The 22085-nt window shown below is 40.6% G+C and overlaps 1 protein-coding gene across 1 annotated transcript; it reads right to left on the bottom strand.

Moving 5' to 3' along the window:
- Nucleotides 1-366: 366 nt before the first annotated feature.
- Nucleotides 367-21506, bottom strand: TEX26 (testis expressed 26). Its single transcript, XM_075197949.1, has 8 exons — nt 21232-21506; nt 19897-20098; nt 11213-11294; nt 9300-9462; nt 8587-8743; nt 5700-5876; nt 1141-1302; nt 367-1040 (listed from the first exon to the last, which is right to left on the bottom strand). The coding sequence occupies exons 1-8, from the start codon at nt 21244-21246 to the stop codon at nt 943-945; spliced, it is 1056 nt and encodes a 351-aa protein (XP_075054050.1). The 5' UTR covers nt 21247-21506; the 3' UTR covers nt 367-942.
- Nucleotides 21507-22085: the final 579 nt, after the last annotated feature.

Raw genomic sequence — 22085 nt, 5'->3', positions numbered from 1 at the left:
TAATCTTAAATTAACCATATTCAACTGTAACTGGCAACACAGGTTACAATATGGAATCACAAGTTTGTTTCTTGGTAAGCAACCTGTCCATGCGTCATGTGTGGCTTCCACACAAACACCAACGATCATTCTGTGAGACCAAAATATGATGAGCTGGTGACCTCAGTTATAAGACACATGGTTGGTGGGGATGTTCAGTGAGTACACACAGGATACAGAGAAGAGCTAAGGTTGTATAAAAGCTGTGAAGCCCTGAGAGTAGCATCTGCACATTCAGCGGTGAATCCCTTATCAACCATAACTCACATTATGTCATAACTCACATCTGTCAGTCATATCAGAGTAAATTTAATCTTATGCCCCATCTCACAATAAGTAGAAGATCATGTTTATTTTTGTTTCATTTAATAATTTCCATTTTGTAATTGTGTAACTTGTGTAACATTTGTGTAACAGTGTTATGGGGAAGAACATTGCCTTCAAAGAGAATATCTTTAGTCAACAGACAAGTCTTTGCCATAGTCGGACTTCAAACACTGCAAGTCATTTTATTGGTATGTGCAAGTTGTATAATTCAGTTCAGTGATTGACCAGTGTGGTCATTCTTTAAAATGATATCAGAACGGCAATGTATTATTAATGGGCAGCAGGAAATGCACTGAGGTAGCCTGAATTAATTACAGTTGACAGCTGTATAATTGTTAAAACAACACACAACAAGTACCTAATGTTCCATGTAGACTAGGCTATATGGAAACAAAAGAGATTAATCTAGTGATAAATACAACCTGAAGTCAACATTGAGAATCTGCTGTTCAATGTAACCCTGCACAATTGATTTGTCTGTATGAATTCAGTTTTTAACACCATCATTTCCATCCTGCTCTGTTAGGAGTATGTAATTTTCAGAGGCTTGGATTCAGTGGAATAGCTCAAATCTTTTTAGAGGTGTCCATTTAATTTAGCTTGAGTTGACTTTGTCAAATGTTTATTGTCTGTTCTCTGGAAAGTATTAGTAAACTTCTCTTGTACCGTTCTTTCTGATAGATAGAGAAAATAAAATTAAATTACACATAATGACAAGATTCTAAAAGATCAGACTTTTATGGTGCATACAATGGTAATGAAGACAAGTTTTACCTCTACTAGGGAGGCACTGCAGATAACTCACTACTTCTTCAGGATGCATTGAACTACCAAGAACAGAAAGGTCAACAAATTCTTTTCCAAAATGCCTTTGATATGTGGTCAGCTGTTTTATATTTTCTTGGTTACGGATATGAGGATAGGTCATCGATGGAACTGAAATGACAGCAAACAGAACACCACTTCCATTAAATATGTTCTAAATAAAACCCATTCCAGTTATGTGTAGAGATGCCATTAAATATAAGTTCTATACACAAGCCACCTTCCATGATTTAGAAAAAGGAGTTGAGCACTTCCATGCTAAATGGGGTGCTTATATGGGCACTTTAGAAGAATTAACTCGGCTCCATATCATGCAGGTTTTTGAGGATACAGGTGGTCTTTACTGAGGAATTTATGAGGATGGTGGATGGAGGTTGGGTTGGATAGGTATTTATTCAGAATAAGAATGATTGACAAATAGCCAGTTAACTGGTATCAATAGGAAGTTGTGGATCGTGTCATAAGAAACACCAGGAGACCACATTATTCAGTGACTTGGCCAGTCTCAGTCTCCCTTCCCTCCCCCCCTGTCTCCCTCTCTGCCTCTTTCCCTTTTCCATCCTATCTATTTTCCTCTTCTTTTATTTTCTTTCTATTTATGTTAAATGTGTGATAGAAAAAGAAAAATGTCATTTGTACATTGAGGAAATATGTTGCAATTATCTGACATGATGTAAACTTGCTTGGTTCTTTGTACAATAAAAAAAAAAAAGTTTACAAAAAATATATAAGTTTTATACAATCCATAACATGCAATCTGTCACTATGAACTGGATTTATGTATCATAAGAGATGAATTGTACAGAATGTCATATCTATAACGGCACTGCCAGAAAGTCAGGCTGAATGCTACAAAAGTGGTTTTAACTAGAGAACTGGTTTTGGTTTTGGATCTGGAATAGTTTCGTGTTTTGGTTTTGGCAAATCCACCCTCTTGTGTTTTGGTTTTGGATTTTTTAGAAAAAAATCCCAAAATATGCTAAAATCACATCATTTTGCTCTTTTTTCGTTCCTACATTATTCTTAACCTCAATAACACTGATTTCAAGTCATATGCAGCCAATTTTGACCACCTCACAGGTCACAATATTATTTACATACACTTTCGGACAAATACTGCAGTGACCTGCCTGGATGCTAAGCGACAGAGCAATGACACAAACACACAGCAGTTCCTAGCACATCTAGGACACATGGTGCAAGATGAAAGTGTCCTTTGCCCCTACCTCCCACCCACCGTTATGTTGGATCTTAATAAGGAATCCAAAAATTGCGAGATCCGACGACGTAACAATGGTGTTTTGCCTCGTTTTAAAATCCGAAAAAACATGAAGGTCGGCTCGGTACTCGGATCCCCTAAGTTCAGGTGTGTTCGGTTCCCGAGGAACTGAGCCTGAGCATCTCTAGTTTTAACGCAGTATTTAGACAATTTAGTAACTCACGGCTGCCTCACAACTGTCACGTGCAGTTATTTTGGTCTCAACTAAACTAGGACAGTTACCAGCTGCTTATAAACAGTATTTCTGGAGAGATATATAAAACTAATTTCCAAAACTGCAAAAATACAGACGTGCATGGCTTGGTGCTTCCCGATAGTGGTAAATGAACCTATTTGTCCGACAAGCATAAAACAAGCATATTTGTCTATTTTCCTTTTGAAAAGTGCCCCCTGCAAATGCTCTGTTTGGGGGATTGCAGGCTGATATAAAAGTACGTACGCTGCCAAAAGAAAAACATCCATTCAAAGTCCGGGCAACTATAACTTTTGGACGATGCCCATAATTAATTAAACTTTTTCATGATTCTCCAAGATTTCGCTCATTGGAGCTTCGTTCATGTCTTTTATCTATCTTAAGAGAACATTGACGTAAGGTACAGCTCCACATTGGTACATTTGGATACTTTTATTCTATTTCAATTTATGCGCATAAAAAACGCGTATCCCTGTACAACGTGTGCTGGTTAGCGTAAAAGGCAACACATTGAAAGTACAAGTTGATAGTCAGTCTCTTCCACCCCATTAGGAATTGGTTGGGGGGGGGGGAAGTTAGGTCCGCAGAAAGCAGCCACCATGGGTCCTGCTGCCATTATGAGGACAAAGGGAATTTTGCTAGGCAGGATTATTATTATTATTATCGTTTATTTGTAAGGCGCCACAAGGTTTCCGCAGCGCCGTACATGGTACAAACAGTAGACTATACAGGGTAAAACAGTACAGAACAATAAACAAAAAGTACCAGTACTTCAGAAATCCAGGCAGGCAGATACAGTAGAGACGGAGCGGAAGAACAGGTATGGAGACAGGAGGGAAGATGGGCCCTGCTCATACGAGAGAGAAAGGGGGCAGGGGAGAACCAGAAGAGGTGAGAGGTTAAGTGGATGGTTGGTAGGCCTTAAGGAACAAGTGAGTTTTAAGTGCCCGCTTGAAGGAGCACAGATTGGGTGAGAGACGAATGGAGCGAGGGAGGTCGTTTCAGTGAAGGGGGGCAGCACGGGAGAAGTCTTCGATTCTAGAGTGGGAAGAGGTGATCAGAGTGGAGGAGAGGCGGCGATCATTGGCTGAGCGCAGGGAGCGGGTGGGAGTGTGAATGGAGAGGAGGTTAGAGATGTAAGGAGCAGTAGACTGGGAGAGAGCCTTGTAAGTGGTGGTGAGGAGTTTGAAAAGGATTCTGTAGGGGAAGGGGAGCCAGTGTAAGGAAAGACAGAGAGGGGAGGCAGAGGAGGAGCGGTGTGAGAGGAAGATGAGTCTCGCAGCCGCATTGAGTATAGAGCGGAGGGGGGCAAGGTGGGAGCAGGGGAGGCCAGTAAGGAGGAGGTTGCAGTAGTCGAGACGGGAGATGAAGAGAGCATGGATGATAGTTTTGGTGGCATCTTGAGAGAGGAAGGGACGGATGCGGGCAATGTTACGGAGTTGGAAGCGACAGGCTTGGGCAAGGGATTGAATGTGGGGGGCAGAAGAGAGAGAGGAGTCAAGAGTGACTCCTAGGCAGCGGAGTTGGGTGACAGAGGAGATAGTGGAGTTGTTAACAACGATAGAGAGGTCATGGTGGGAAGGGAGCCTGGGTGGGGGAAAGACAATGAGTTTGGTTTTGAAGATGTTAATTTTAAGAAAGTGAGAGGACATCCAGGAGGAAATGGCTGAGAGGCAGTCAGTTACACGAGAGAGGAGGGAGGAGGAAAGATCAGGAGAAGAGATGTAGAGTTGAATATCATCAGCATATAAGTGATACTGAAGACCGAAAGAGGAGATGAGAGCCCCAAGGGAGGAAGTATAGAGCGAAAAGAGTAAAGGGCCAAGAACAGAGCACTGAGGGACTCCAACAGGGAGAGGGGAGGGGATGGAGGAAGAACCAGACGTGGATACGGAGAAGGAGCGATTAGCAAGGTATGAGGTTAACCAAGCATGGACAGAGCCAGAGAGGCCGAGTGAGAGAAGAGTTTGCAGTAGGAGGGGGTGGTCCACGGTGTCGAAGGCCGCGGAGAGGTCAAGGAGGATGAGTATGGAGTAGTGACCTTTGGATTTGGCTGATAGGAGATCATCGGTAACTTTAGCCAGGGCTGTTTCAGTGGAGTGGAGGGGGCGGTAGCCGGATTGGAGAGGGTCAAGGAGGGAGTTGTCAAAGAGGTGTCTGGTGAGGCGGCTGCAGACAATCCGCTCAAGTAATTTGGAGGCATATGGGAGAAGAGAGATAGGGCGGTAGTTAGCAAGAGAGGTGGGGTTGAGATTGGGTTTCTTAAGGATAGGGGAGATAAGCGTGTTTGAATGAGGATGGGACAATGCCAGAGGAGAGTGATAAGTTGAAGAGGCGTGCGAGGTAGGAGCAGGCAGTAGGAGAGAGAGAGAGCGAAGGAGGTGGGAGGGGATGGAATCAAGAGGACAGGTAGAGGGTGGAGAGGAAAGAATAAGGGAGCAAACTTCTTCACCTGATGTGGGGATGAAGGAGGACCACAGCTGGTTGATGGCGGGAGGTGAAGCGGTGGGGGTGGGGGGAAAGGGGTGGGAGGAGGAGATGTTGCGTCTGATGGCTAAATGGCAGGAGAGGAACAGTGGAATTTCTCCTCTGCAAGTAACGGTGGATATCGTGAGATTAGTCTCAATGGGAGTGAGTAGGAGACAAGAAAGAGGATACGCATCGCGGCTCTGCTACGAGCAAGTACTGTCATTCTCTTATGATTTTTTACTATTTCAGGAAAGAAGAAGATTTAAGAATCTACCTAATTACTTAAAACTAAGCGACCACTTTGGGAGATTTGAATTAAGATACTATCAAAGTCAGTGTGTGATACTATCGTGGAACTATATGTTCCAGCAAGTCCTGGCTTTTAAGGCATGCTGGTGATGGTAGTTCTAGTGCAAGTGAGAGGGGCCAATGTCATTATGTAAGGAGGCAGAAAGGCAGCCAGGAAGTTACAGGCTTAAAGGAAAGATTGTGGGGATAAATGCACCATTATATGAGACAAAGCTCATACGTCCAACTCAACATTCAATCAATTCATCAAACTCTTACCAATTCCTTTAACCGCAATGTGTTGATTTGAATAACATCCATATTTGCGAGTGAAATCGTCCAGTTCAGGAGCATGTGGCTGAACTTGATAATTAAACCTCGATTCCGTGTCCAGAGGCTGCGGAATTTCTTTTCTCCAGTTCGGTGAAGTATCAAAAGCATATTTGACTTGATAACCTGCATGTAATATAACACAGACATTTAGGCACAGATTCAATGAGCCGCAATGGTCCTCAGGACATCGTGACTGCGCACTTTTAAGGTTCCTGCAGTAAAAATATCCACTAATTTTTCCTCCCACTCGAAAAAAATCAGCAGATATTTCTGTAGAAATATCCACCGCAAAGTGTCCCCGGGATGGTCGCAAGACATTTCACGGCTAATTGAATCTGCCCCATAGGGTAAGAAAATAACCTCAGGATGAGGTCAGCACTGTCCGTCAGCAATACGAAGGTTACAGACTTTCAAAAAAGGCATCAATCCTCAAAATCCTCAAATCTCTGATAACCATTCTTATACCAGTGCAGAAGGTGGTAAAGTCATCACTTATTCTTAAAGTCCCCTTGGCTGATTAATAATCAAAACAAAAATGCTCCCAATAAATACAATAGAAAAGAAGACAAAGAAATAGACTTTCAGATGCACACTAGCCATGTGTCACATAGGTACACCATCAATTTAAAACCACAAATCCTTACTGGTTTAGAGAATACAGAATTATTGCTACTGCAAGTCGAAAAAATATAATCTGTTCATTTACTTTTCTTGCCTCCGATAAGCTGAGGAGAGCATTGTAAGTTTGTGTCTGGAAGAAGAACATAGCACAGCTAACAGGAGACCAGTGTTCTGCCGATGAATCAAACATTTGCAATGTCAACGAACATGAAGGTAAAATATCAGTTAAACATAGGTTGTAACGTCAATTCTCCTGCTGACATTGTATATTTCAAGTATATTTTGCATGTCTCACAGGTGAAGGGATAGAACAGGTTTAAACATAATCTAGAGCCAGTGGTTATATCTTAAAATAGAAAGAATGAATTTATACTAAAGTGTCTATACCATAAGGATCTGGCTTATCAATATTTAAACAGTAAATATTTTCCATTAAGCCGTTTATATTTACTTAAAAAACATACCATAGATGCCGGTATTTAATAGAATTGTCTAGTTTGGAACATCCTGCATGCGGTAATGTCCCACCTCTGAGTAGCAATTAGTAGGGTCCATCATTTGGGACTTCCCCTATGACCACATACTGTTCGTCGAAACTATTTTGTAAGAATTATTATTATTATCACCATTTATTTATATAGCGCCACCATTTATTTATATAGCGCAGCGCTGTACAGTCCCTGCCCCATTGGGGGCTTACAGTCTAAATTCCCTAACAGACAGACAGACACACAGACTAGGGTCAATTTTGTTAGCAGCCAATCAACCTACCTGTATGTTTTTTTTTTGGAGTGTGGGAGGAAACCGGAGCACCCGGAAAAAACCCACGCAAACACGAGGAGAACATACAAACTCCTCACAGATAAGACCATGGTGGGGAATTGAACTCATGACCCCAGTGCTGTAAGGCAGAAGTGCTAACCACTTAGCAACCGTGCTGCCCATAAGAATGGAAGAGAATGCTTGAGGACATAAATATTCTATGCTTGACAACTGAATGCTACTGTTCAATCAGATGTTGCAATCTCCACATACCCCTGCTGCCAAAAAGTGATGTCCAACACCAATTGAAAAATAAGGGGGGGAGAATGGGAGGGATACCACCTAACTGAAGGTATGTTACAGTGGTCAACCAGTGTTTCCATGTTGTAATGGCCATATAAACGGAGCATATGATGATAACTGGACCCATCTACCACAACGTTACAGGCTTTGCTTTAATTGTAGTATAATATTTAAACCTGTGTCGTTTTCTCATATTTTATAATGTGACACACTGCTATATCAAGTGTGTCCATGTCATATGTTAACCCAGGGGTGGAGAAAATGTTCTGGAATTCAGAATCCAGTCAGTCAACTCTAAGAACCAGAAAGATCTTTCAAGGGCGAGAAGATATGCAATCACTGACATTAATATAAATTACTCCTAAAATTTACGCATCAATCATTTTTAGGCACATTGGCTATCTGGATTTGTCCAGTCTGGGATTAAACAAATATTCATTACCATAAAAAAGTGAGTGATGTGGCCAAATGTTCTTTATACGGAGGCCTTAATAGTTCGATTTATATTTCTAGTATTGGGAAGTTTAAATTAAAGGTTATACTCATCTGCTTGGCATCCACTTTAATTGCAAATTCTAAGCCATTTCCTCCACCCATGGTGTTGTTAGATTCTTTAAGCACCTGTTGCTCTAGACCAAGGTTTCCCAAACCCAGTCCTCATACCCCCCTAACAGTGCAGGTTTTTCATATAACAAGTGAATTAATTATACCACCTGTGGATCTTTCAAAATGTTTCAGTCAGTATTGAATACACCTGTGCTCCAGCAAAGAGATATGGAAAACATGCACTGTTAGGGGTCCCTGAGGACTGGGTTTGGGAAACCCTGCTCTAGACCACAGCCAACATCAATTTGAAGTCACTCTCCAAACAAACAGATAAACAGTACATATGCATAGATGAAAGCTTTTAACTGCGATCATGAAGACTGTTTGTGATAGTTTCTGGACCTTATGTGTTCTTGAAAATAAATATATCATAACTGGGAAAAGACAGTTGCACTACATTATTTTATTAAAGATAAACAATAAAATAAATACCACATTGAATTGTCAGAGCCAGACAAACTACCTATGCCAGCAATCTATCTAAGCACATGACGCAACATCAGACTGTTGCTTTCTTAGCTAATGTCTTGCTTGAACCTACCTTGTGGTATTCCTAAATAGTCCCCTTTATATGTGGAGAGAAACTGGGATCTCACTGCCTTCTGCACCTCTTCAGTTGTTGGTGGCTTAATCCAAGGAGACCGGCTGTACAGGGAGATCCCTTTCTCCTCATGAGGTAACTTCCAGACTGCAAAAGTCTGATGGTAATAATGACTTATTAAACATTAGCAGTGACTACTATAACACTATCATATCTCTATGAAGTTCATTGACTAAAATACCACTGTATCATATCTCTATGCAGCTAAAACCTTTATATCTAGCCAGCAACTTTAAAAAATACTTCTGGGTCATTTCCTCAGCATAGCGTAAGTGCCCTGACTCGTAATTAAAGTAAAAGATAATGACTAACATCGCTGTATCTGCTTGCATGTGTCTGTGCTCCCGTGATGCTTTAGTTGTGAGGAATATGGTGTTTTGTACTGTAGGATGACAGCTGCGGACCTCACATGGATGGGACCAGTTTAGTGTGTAAAGATGGACACACAAACTTATCAAGTGCTCTAATCTAACCAGCACACGTAAAAGAAAACCCCTCTACTGAGGTGTAAATTGCATCAACAAAAAAATGAATAATGCTTGGTAGTGTAAAGGAATGAAATCATTCACATATATTATAAATATTACAAAACTTCTGATATTACTTTTAAGCAACAAGATACAGAATGTTAACGTATGTGTTATATACAGTACCTTATCGGGGATAGGCCTGTTATTTCTGGCCCCTGAAGCTGTAGCGGTCCTAATAGGATCTGGTTTGGAATACTGCTTCCAGCAAAACTCATTACTGTACATGCTTGTTCCAATGGGGTCACATAGATAGTATGGGTTCCTGTAGCTCTTCGATGTCTTAGGACTATGAATTAGACACAACATCAAGGGCACAAATGAGAGTCCGCATGTAGGTGGAACTTCATAACAGACATAACAAGTAAGAGATCCCACAGCACTCCGATCAATGAGCGGGCAGTGTCCTGGTTAAAGTGTGGTTAACATTGAAATGTTAACCTAATAAAGAGTTTGGTCAATCAGAGAACGGTTGAATTATTTATCTTTGTATGTTCCTGGATTGTTGACAGCAATATGCTCCCAGAATACCTGGCAGTTATATACTGTGTCTTCATTTCAGATATCCTAGGTTCCTTTTCCATCTATTTGTGGCTTCATAATAGAGATGTTGAGTAAATCTGTGGATGGGTTTGACACTGATCCCTATCAAGTGACCTAACTGATGACATCTTCATTAAATGACTGAGTCCACTGACAAATGCATACTGCATACAGTACTACAAATGTACTGCCGGTAAACAGTAGTTGTGAATGTAATAACTACATCTGTCTGAAAGATTTAATAAACAAATAAAGAATAAGCTGTAGATGTCACAATAAACCATTGACAATATTTTATTTACACATTAGCCAATTCAGGGCTAAATACACCAATTTCTGAACAGTGGGCAAATGTTTTGTCAAACAACAGTTGTGGTACCTACAGCAACAAATCAGATGTTTGCTTTCAGTTTCTAAACGACACTAGAACAATGATATCTGCAATCTGATAGGTCGCTATAGGCACCACTCCTGTCTTTATTTTCACTAGCTTTTATAAACATAAATGTTCCCTGCTGACAACTTACAATTCTGATATCCCACAGAGATACATATGTAGCAAATCTGGTGGAAGGCAATTATTTTATTTTATCCTACTTATGGCAGATATGAACTTATGGCCCTAGGTCAGATATCTGTAGTTATTTATCGTGTGTAAATAGTTTTGCTGTTAATGTCTCTAAAGTCGGGGGTCTGATATGAGTCTCATTGGTGAGAATAGTCACATGTAAGCTGACCAATCCTGACAATTCATGTTATGATGACATTAGAATGTGAAGAGCTAGAAGCTATTGAAAGGAAAAGTTTATCAGCTTCAGCATTTGATCATAGGCCGTGAAGTAAGGTAACACACTATTTGTGTAGGTAAAATAAGTAGTACCTTAAGGGTATCACAGCTCTGCAACCATGACCACTGGCATGGAAACCCTAATAAAAAAAAGCTAACTTTATATTATATTATTGTATATAAACTGCACTTAAAGGAACACTAAACCCCACAATTAAATTTTTCATATGTACCATTAAGGTAAAGTACATTGTTCAGTATAACCTGACATTCCACTGTCAGCTCTGATAAAGAATTATCTCTCTGTACCATTACAGACAGCGGAAACTCTTCCCACGTCTTTAAGACGTTACCCTGATGGGATTTAATGCAGGTCAAAAAGTTTTGCATTAATTCATTTGACATCAGTGGCCATTCCTCTGTGTATGAATCAACCAACCCTCTTAGCGCATATCTGTCACGTAAGTCTGCCAAGCTGTCAGTCACTCTGTGACACTGCTGCAGGGCAGTGAAAGGGCAAAGTGGAAACATTTATTGACGTACAAGACTTCTGTTATTTCATATTACTCATCTAAGTAATATACAGCCTTTGATATACAGTATATTAATCTCATTAGGTACGAAAGTCTGAGCAGATTGCCATGTCCAAGTTCTGAAAGTCCAGGATTCAGACAAAAATCTGTAAGAAAAATGATTATTTATTACTTACCGTACAGCTGCTATTGGTGAGCAAACTTTATGTGGGTAGTCCCGATTCATTGTTGTTTCATATGGGTCCCATAGGTTTCCTCCTAGATAAAAGTAAACATGGGTTATGAATTAAAGCCAATACATAATTACTGTATGTGATAACCAAAATGACCATCCTCAATAATGTTCTGATGATCATGAAGTTTATCATCAATAATCAAATTATTCCAACTTCATGGACAGCAAGGAAAATGGGACTTTCAGGGGCAAACGCAGGATTTTTAAGGGGGGGTTTCCTCCCCCCCCAAAAAAAAAAAAATAAAGCAAGAGAGAGCTGCTGCGCAGCTCCATTTTGGCGATGCTGTACTGTACAGCAGCTGTGGCGCTGTCAAAGAAGCGTTCACAGCAGTGCTGTATTGTAGTACAATACAGCACCGCCGCGGACGCTTCTGTGACAGCGCCAGGGCTGCTGTACAGTACAGGGCAATGTTTAGTGATCGTTCGTTCGTGGAGGGGTTTCTGAAGAACCAGAAACCCCCACTACGTGCGCCCCTGATTTTTATGTGGACCCCTAAAATGCCCTGGGTGAGCACTGCAAATCGCTTTGGTTTTGCACCAATGCACCTACCGCCGATTTCTGGTCTCTGGAGAAACCTCCGAAAACTAGAAGTGCATCTAGGTTTGTGGTGAAGGGGAGATATCTGAAAACTTGCACAATATTGTAAACATCAACGTCCAATCTCCTACCACGTTGGAGCCACGCCTTTAATTAAATAAAACATTTTCATTTTTCAAAGCTACTGTTCGTTTGACCTTATTTATGGCTTGAATAAAGGGAGAGTGACAACTAAAACACGATTCACCACCGAAGATGCAAAATGAGCCCAGTTAAAAGATACCTGGGGGTAAATGTATCAAGCTGAGAATTTTCCGGCGGGTTTGAAAAGTGGAGGTGTTGCCTATAGCAACCAATCAGATTCTAGCTTTCATTTTGTAGAATGCACTAAATAAATGATAGCTAGAATCTGATTGGTTTTTCAAACCCGCCGGAAAACTCTCAGCTTGATAAATTTACCCCCGGATCTCTACCAGGCCAAAGCTAGTGCAACAAGTCCTTTTGCAGAGAGAAAATTACCACGCACCCTTCTGCAAAACAAAATATTGCCCTAAACATGCACGTCCTACACCCCTTTATCTCACTCCAATAATATCGCTCCACAAAATGAAATCTTGTTTTTGTTCTGCTCAGCAAAACTAGGCCCATCACTGTGTCTACTCTATAGTCCACCCCACTCCTCTCATAGACAGCTGCAAACTTCTGCTCTTCCGCAAAGGACACCCCCTTGTTCTGCAAACCAATGCAATCTGAAGGGACTCTTGGAGCACCACTGCAATCAGTGCTGTCAATGGTTACCTAACAATTGTTCACCTGTATTTCTAGGGAATCCTAGAGATCAAGGGGGTGTCCTTCCCCTTGGGAACCATTTTTTGCTATGCAATCACTGCTTGAAGAGAAACTGACACTTCCTATGGACAAGTGTATTTTACCCAGAGAAATCACCTATTCAGTGCTACAATAAGGATAACACATACTTGCCAACCTTAGAATAGTGAATACCAAGAGGTGTGGTTGGAGGGCGGAGTGCGGTCAATCACATAATTTTGGTACCACCCCCGTGACAAAAGCGTCATTTTGTCTTGGGGGGGGGGGCAAAATGACGCGAATCACCGTGAATCGCATAATTTTGGCGAGTAAATTGCAGTGTGCGGGATACTTGCCTGGGAGACCTATTTGAAATTCGGGAGTCTCCCGGACATTCCGGGAGAGTTGGCAAGTATCGGGTAAGAAGATGGCAGCTCATTCTATTGTTTAAGAGGCACTTAAAATAAGCTAAGCATTGCCTGGCGAGGGACCCACCAAGGGAGAGGGCTAGCCTACGGAAAAAAATGCCATTTTTGGAATAATGTTTTATTTTTATTTTTTAACTGTTTTCAAAGAACAATGGCAATAAAAAGTTTGTGGCTGACAAACATTACATTTAGTTGCTTTATTTGCTGAATGAGTCTAACAATTCACTGATTACATAAAAGTGATGTCTACTAGAGTATGTAAATGGAGAAGAACACAGTGACTGCAAGCCCAGAGTCTTAACGTTCTCTCTCGGTATAGACAGAGACGGTACAGTACTAAGGAAGAAGAAAGGAAATAGATGTATATATAAATTTGTATTGACCATTTGAGGACATAGGTTCATAGTCACATGTCTAAAGCAATACATGCAAGAAATTGTCAAATTACAAATAATATTGCTTAAAACATTAAGCTAGTTTTATTACTGACAAAGGTGAAATATTATAATATAAGAATATTAAAAGAACTGAAATCAGTTAGCAGAGCTGCCATCAGCATATGTCCCACTGTTTCCATAACATCAAAGATTAAACAGAGCTAGCGGCATATTTATACTATTATTAATTACACTCATGATTTTTCATAGGTGGAGATGGAGCCAGACACAATGAAAGTATGAATGAATGAATAAAGCAGGACCTACCCACATGCTAACCATCTAGATTTCTGTGCTGGCCGATTAGCCTGGGAGATGTGGTGTTCTAGTAAGCAGAACTAGCACGCCTATGCATTAACACATGCAAACTTCTATTTCATTTCTTCTTCATTGTTGCTCTTGATTGGATGTATTGCACTATAGTATAAACATATTCTGTTTCCTATTTATTTATTTTTATTCATCAGAAGCTTTCAATATCCATTTAAAAAAGTAATAATGTACACTCATAGGGTGTCACGATCTGCCTACAGCTTATGCATTACATGCTGCGTTGCATGGCAGCTCCTGCCTTTTTGTCCTTATTTATGTATTTGTATTGGCAGTACCTTCATTCACCAGAGGTGCTGCTATTGTGCCTTATTGTGTGCATTAGGGGTTAACCTTCATGTTCACCAATTATCCCATGCACCTGGGTGTGGTTTTCCCTTTATATACCTGTCACTCCCAGCACACATTGCTGATTATTGTTGTCCCATCCTGTGCTGTCATATCCTTGTTGCAACCTGTGGATTCTTCCTCCTGCCTTGCTCCTCTGGTTCATGCCTGCTTGGAACCTGTTCATACCTCCTGCTTCCCTGAATTAGCTGTTTACATGCTGGTTTCTGAACATTCATATTATTTCCTGCATCAGCTTGCACCTGGTGTTTACTACTGCTCTCGATTACCTGCTGTTTATACGTTTCTGCAAATAAACAGAGTGTTTTCACCATATTCGTGACTCCTAACTGTACTCCTGTTTGTAACCGTGACATAGGGTTAGAGTGAGGTGGGTTTAAGGAGCCATCCACTATAAATAATCAAGTCCGTTCTTCTTCGAGATGAGGTGAGAATCTAGTATTGTAGGGGTGGCCTGTTAGTCCCCTGTATACTTTTGCTCCCCCTGATTCGTCACGCTCACGGATTGCCGTAGAGAGCGTGACACACGGGTGGGGTTTGACCATGGAATGTGTGACTGTGCGGAAATTTCTAATTTTTCAGAAAACAGTGCTACACTATAGAAAGAACGAAAACAGAGACGAGATCCTAATCTTAATCTCAAGTGACTGTTCACCCAATTGTTTTAGAACACTGTGTCATTAGTTCTACTTTTCTCAAAGTGTTTTGCAACTCTTTTATTACTAGATTAGAAGATCTTAATTTAAAAAGATATTGGGAAGCCTATTTAACATGTATCACCTCATTTCCTGTTCTGCTACCACCATTTTGATGGTTATCTAAGCCATACCTTTAACAGATCATATGATACAAGCTATCATTTGTAAGAGATAAACACTACACAAGGGCAGTATATACAGCCCAATTAAGCATGGGGTCTGCTTTAATACTGGTTATAATTCATAGAAGGTGACTTTCAGATTATTAAATTTTTATATTCGGAAAGGTTAATTTATAATAAGCTTACCATAATAACTAGGTCAGGGGAATACAATCCCATAGAAACCTTTCAACCTGAAATTACGATAAAAATCTTATCATGCCTCTTGATCAGATAGTTTGGTGACAAAGAATTCATTAACATTTTCAAGTCATCTAAAATATGTTGTATTAGAGAAACCCGGCGGAAACTGCCTTAAATTAAATGTAATGTTGTGACTAAATTACTTTATTAATAGAATTCAATAACTTTTTTATGCATTACATGTAGAAATGTTAACAATGGAGTATAATAAATAAATAACAATATTATCAATCACTATCTTAAAGGAACTAAAGAATTTCTTTATATACTACACTATATGTAAAACTTATTCCATCAAAATTACATTGCTGAGCATGGTCACCACAAGACACACTGATATATGTGGCTACAAATAACTGTCACAGGTTTCAGACCACCCAGCAGGTCACATGTTCCAGGTCACCCAGCAGGTGCACAGGGAGAGTTCACTAACTGTCACAGTTTAGCAGGTGCACAGGTGTACTGCCGACTGTCACATTTCCAGAGGACAATGGTAATGCATAGTTGTAAATGGGGGACAGACGTTGTGTGAAATAACTCTGAAACAATGAAAACGATTACAACGCTATAAATATTTTTCTGCAAATCTACAGTTCAAGACCTTTAATTTGGTATATGATGTGCCCTGCTCAGACAATGGCATCATAGAAATAAGTCACTCATAGAAGACATACTTATGCTATTAATATATACATAAGCAGGGGTGGGGTGATGTCGATTTTTCACTAATAGCAGTAGTGGGCAGAGGCAGCACGCTATATACATATTCCCATCAGCAGTGACTGGTAGGCAGCGTGGCTGGACAGGATTCTCTATTTGTCTCTCTTTTACTGCCTTGACACATGGATTGAATCGAACCCATGGCCCCAGCATTGTGTGTCAGCACCTAGTATTCCCAAGCGGTCTCCCATTCAAGTACTAACCAAGTCTGACCCTACTTAGCATGCAAGATCGGGTGATGTTGCCGTAGAAACTAATGTTTATTTAAGTGCACCATAGTTTTAGTCCATGGGGTATATCAGGGCCCTCTTAAGAACATCTTGGGCCCCCGGGCACAGCAGTGCACCGGAGCCCCTATATATACATATATATATATATTAAAAAAAAAATGATTATATATATGGGCCCTGCAGCCCAGGGGGGCCCGTCGGAGGCAGCAAAAAAAAAAACAAACCTGTAAAAAAAAAAAAAAGACAATACTTACGTTGCAGTCAGCTGCCGATCCAGCTCCCTCCATGGTCTCCTCCTCCGTCGCGCTCCGCAATGGATGTCGGACGGGCGTGATGATGTCACGACCGACATGCACTGCGAGCGCCGTACGGAGAAGGAGACCATGGAGGGAGCCGGATCGCCAGCTGACCACAAGGTAAGTATTGTCTTTTTTTTTTCCAGGTTTTTTTTTTTTGCTGCCTCCGACGGGCCCTCCTGGGCTGCAGGGCCCCCGGGCACCTGCCCATCGTGCCCAATGGGAAAGACGGCCCTGGGGTATATTTATTAAACTGCGGGTTTGAAAAAGTGGAGATGTGGTCTAAACTAACCAATCAGATTCTAGCTGTCATTGTGTAGAATGTACTAAATAAATGATAACTAGAATCTGATCGATTGCTATAGGCAACATTTCCACTTTTTCAAACTCGCAATTTAGTAAATATAACCCCAGGGCTTGTGGAAGGTCCAACTGAAATGTTATTAAACTTGGGAGAATAAACATTATCAAATTTGGAACATCGATTAGTGTTCTATTCAGTAACTTTCTGTACGACTCCCTCACCACCTTAGTACAGTCATGGCCAAAAGTTTTGAGATTGAGGCAAAAATTGATTTTCATAAAATTTGCTGCGTCAGTGTTTTTAAACCTTTTTGTCAGATGTTGCTATGGTATACTGAAGTAAAATTACAAGCATTTAATTAGTGTCAAAGGCTTTTATTGACACTTTACATTAAGTTTATGCAAAGAGTCAATATTTGCAGTGATGATCCTTGTTTTTGAAGACCTCTGCTATTTGCCCTGGCATGGTGCCAATCAACTTCTGGGCCACATACTGACTGATGGCCGCCCATTCTTGCCTAATAAATGCTTGGAGTTTGACAGAAGTTGTGGGTTTTTGTTTGTCCACCCGCCTCTTGAGGATTGACCACAAGTTCTCAATGGGATTAAGTTCTGGGGAGTTTCCTGGCCATGAACCCAAAATTTTGATGTTTTGATCCCTGAGCCACTTAGTTATCACTTTTGCCTTATGGCAAGGTGCTCCATCATGCGGAAAAGGCATTGTTCATCACCAAACTGTTCTTGGATGGTTGGGAGAAGTTACTCTTGGAGGATGTTTTGATACCATTCTTTATACATGGCTGTGCTCTTAGGCAAAATTGTGAGTGAGCCCACTCCCTTGGCTGAGAAGCAACCCCACACATGAATGGTCTCAGGATGCTTTACCGTTGGCATGACAAAAGACTGATTGTAGCGCTCACCTTTCCTTCTCCGGACAAGCGTTTCTATAGATGCCCCAAACCATCTGAAAGGGGATTCATCAGAGTAAATGACTTTACCCCAGTCCTCAGCAGTCCAATCCCTGCACCTTTGCAGAATATCAGTCTGTCCCTGATGTTTTTCCTGGAGAGAAGTGGCTTCTTTGCCCCAGGCCATCCACCAAAAGTCTTTGCCTCACTGTGCGTGCAGATACACTCACACCTGCCTGCTGCCATTCGTGAGCAAGGTCTGCACTGGTGGTGCCCTGATTCCACAGCTGACTCAACTTTAGGAGACAGTCCTGGCGCTTACTGGACGTTCTTGGGAGCCCTGAAGCCTTCTTCACAACTATTAAACCTCTCTCCTTGAAGTTCTTGATGATTCGATAAATGGCTGATTTAGGTGCAATCTTACTAGCAGCAATATTCTTGCCTGTGCAAAGCAAAGATGACTGCACGTGTTTCCTTGCAGCTAACAATGGTTAACAGAGGAAGAACAATGATTTTAAGCACCACCCTCCTTTTAAAGCTTCCAGTCTGTTATTCCAACTCAGTCAGCATGACAGAGTGATCTAGAGCCTTGTCCTCGTCAACACTCTCACCTGTGGTAACGAGAGAATCACTGACCTGATGTCAGGTGGTCCTTTTGTGGCAGGGCTGAAATGCAGTGGAAATGTTGTTTTTGGGATAAAGATCATTGTCATAACAAAGAGGGACTTTGAAATTCATTGCAATTCATCTGATCACTCTTCATGACATTCTGGAGTATATGCAAATTGCCATCATAAAAACTGAGGCAGCAGACTTTGTGAAAAATAATATACAAGTGTATGTGTCATTTTCAAAACTTTTGGCCATGACTGTAGGCTCTGGCCTCTGAGCAAAGCAAGATTAAAGTCATGTACTTCCTCTATAACAACTGCAGACACCTGTCATAACTCCAAACCACCAAGACTAGACAGCCTGAGGTAAACATATATTGCAGGAGCCGAAAATGTCATCTAAATAATCTAAAATTTTCAAAATGACAATTTATTAGGCATCCTGGTGTTAGATAGTATATAACTGAGTAATGTTCTTTGTGTGTTACAAAGCTATTACTCTGTAGTATTTGTAAATGTAAACTTTTTCATGTTCAAACAGGTCTCCATAGACATCAATCAGTTGACTCAACCGTTCCACCCATAATAGTGCTACATAGAATAATGTCAGCCCGCACCTCACGTTCCATGTATTTACGCCTTTATTGTTGTGTACTTTCAGCAATTATTTTTTAAAAAAATAGCATTCTCCTAGAGGGATATTCAATTGGCCGTGAGATTTTTTTTTCCCGCCACATTAAAAAAAAAATCACCCGCGGGTTTTTAACTGCTATAGCGACCTTTTTAGTTAAAGCAGCGTGAAAACTCGTGCAATTCAATTGAAAAAGAGTGAACGCTGCCCGGGCGCATTAATCATTGTGTTTGCGAGTTTTTAGGGGAGTGAAGGGGAGTTTTAACGCGGTCATGTATAACACAAACAAAAGATTGTCATACATTTTCATACATTTTATTGCATTACCCAACCATCCTAGTTGATAATATCTACATTACAGTACTTTTATTTAGCATATTTTTTTATTTAACTATTTTTTACTATAGAATCATCTATACCATGTCAAAACACATTAGTACAAACATATTTGTACCAAAAACATACATAAATATATTTAATTAGTGATTTTGTTTTTGAATTTTTTTTAATGTTTTTTTTATTTCATTATTTTTTCACAAAAAAATCAACTTTTACATGTTAGGCATCAGTGATAAACATAGTTTATCTTTTTTTTTTCATAATTACATGATTTCGAATAGTTTTCAGAGGTTTTTTATTTTTATCACACCCCAAGGAGGTGCGAGATAAAACAGCATATTTGCCTGTTTAACGCGCCGCGTTAAAAAATAATTGAATTGCTTTTAACGCGGCTGCCTCTCGCACACCCTATACTTTCAATAGACCTTCCACTGGAGCGCGAGAGGCCCGTTTGATAAAAAAAAAAAAGGAGTGTTAAAAATGGAATTGAATCGCGGGTAAAGTTATCCAGCTCGAAAATGATAAAAAACAGTGTTAAAATGCTTAACACGGTCTTAAAAAAAATCTTGCAGTCAATTGAATACCCCCCCCTAACATTACTTCTAAATGCATGTTTGCATCTCACATTCCACTTACCTAGAGCAGCCATTGCAGTCTTGGGTCTTTTTGGAGTTCTGTCTATGGGCCGGGAAGGCTTTTCACTGCCACCTGATTTGGAGGATATTAGTAGACAAGCGGCCAAGTGCTCACATTTCTCTTTCTCCCCCAATGATTTGCTTTTATCTCTCAGATAGTTCAGCTGTTCCATGAACTGCGGCTTTAGGATGTCTCCATTGAGCTATAGAGTTATTGAGATTAAAAAAGAATTACCATAGACATTAAGCATCAGCTTGATGTGTAATGTGTTTTACATACCCACTGGAGTTACCATACTCAACGTTGAAATTAAAAAAACCTTTTTCTAACATTATGTTATTTTGAAATTACATCATTGATGACCTAAATTTATACATTTAAATAGCCATTAACCATAAAAAGTTGACCCCCATATTATTACATATTTATTATACAGTATTCGCAAATACTTTATATACTGCACAAAGGTACCCATGTATTGGCAGAATTTAAAACAGCAGACAATGGTCTTCAAAAACCATTATATATGTACTTAAGGATGTTGCTAGCAGCACATTTGCATAAAGTTGCTGTTATTTTAGTTTTATGTGGCTTTTACCACAAGTTCTTTTTTCAGTCAACCCCTCTGAATAAAACAAAGAAATGCATAAGGGAAGTAAGGGCAAACACGGATTACTAGGAATATAATTGTGTGCTTGGCATCTATTTCTAGAGAGTGAAACGTCCCAGTTTGATTTTCCAATGAGTTTGTTGCTTTACCCTTGTTTAAGTTATTTTTTCCACAAAGCACTTTAGCAATCCGGTAACCATAGTAAACTATATAAACCTTTGTTTGCCATGCACAATGGCATTTGGCTAAACCTTTCAGCCTCAAATTTAATTATAAATCATTATTATACTAAACTACGCCCTGATCAACTGCATCATTCTTGGAAATTCACTTTCTACTGCGATGACAACCACCTTGGCTTCCTATGACATGTACTGGTACTACATACATGCCAACCTGATGGGCCAGAGCAGTGTGGTTGTTATCTACTTCTGCTTTTTTCACTTAGTTTACAATTGTAAATAGCCCAATGTTAAATCAGGTGTTAACAATGCCTGCAACACCAGAATAATTAATTCAACCAAGGTTATTGCATTTGCACGTGTGAAAACCAGAGGCAAGCCATAATTAAACTGTAAAAATGAGTAGAGTTAGCAGACATGCTAGCAGAAAACACAAAGCACTATATTACTTTTCATCTGGGTACTCCACACACACACACACACTATGTGACCCTGGCACAACAGCCCCAGTACACAGGGACTGTGCCCTCTGCTGGCTCCCACCTGGGTGGTGATCATGGTGAATGAGCAGAGAGCTTCTCCCCAGGCACTTAGAGGAGATCGGGTCCTGGATGCAGTTCTGTCCCGGTGCCGCCGCCCGGCCGAGTCTTCCTCCTGGCTCTGCCCGGCTGATCTGCTCTTTATTCCGCTTGGAAGCTTTTAGTTGCCGGGCAACCCCCAGACCCTGCGCTGGAAGGGGAGCGGCCAGTTTGCTACCATCAGACTCATATTGCAATGTGGTATTATGTGCAGTGTGTGCAGTGACACAGTTATGTCATTAATACTACTGCTGGCCGGTGTGTGTTTGCCCGGAGCTGACCAATGTATTCATACTGGAGGACAACAGCTCTGTTGTTGTCAGCAACAAGATCAGCAAAGAGCAATTAGATTTATTTTATGCTATTCGGAGCACCATGCCTAAAATATACTAAATTACATTTTTAAAATGAACTTTCCCCACACTGCCCACATTCTCTCCAATTTTTTAAATAATTTAGCAGTGCTCTTCACAGTGTCTCGCAGAAAGAAATTATTGTTGACTTACTGTCAGCGAAGTGCTGAGAGAGTTTGCACTTTGGACCTTTTAATTGGCCACTGGCGGTAACCAATTACAAGCCGGCAATTTCATGTCAAGAGTGACAGTGAACAGCATGAAGGAGGGAGAGTCACAGTTGGTTTAGCAGTTCAGGACTGGAGGCACTCAGGTGAGGAGGGGAGAACACAGCTGAGGTGAGTACTGTTATGTTTGTGAAGCAGTTACTAGAAATAGATGTTACTACAACCAGGGCTGGTGCTACCATTAGGTGAATCTAGGCGGTTACCTAGGGTGCCATAGGTTAGGGAGCGCCTAAAGCACT

The sequence above is a fragment of the Mixophyes fleayi genome, chromosome 2 (genome assembly GCF_038048845.1).
Source record: "Mixophyes fleayi isolate aMixFle1 chromosome 2, aMixFle1.hap1, whole genome shotgun sequence".
Taxonomy (NCBI): domain Eukaryota; kingdom Metazoa; phylum Chordata; class Amphibia; order Anura; family Limnodynastidae; genus Mixophyes; species Mixophyes fleayi.
The sequence above is the reverse complement of the archived record's forward strand: the minus strand, read 5'-3'. Positions and strand labels throughout refer to the sequence as shown.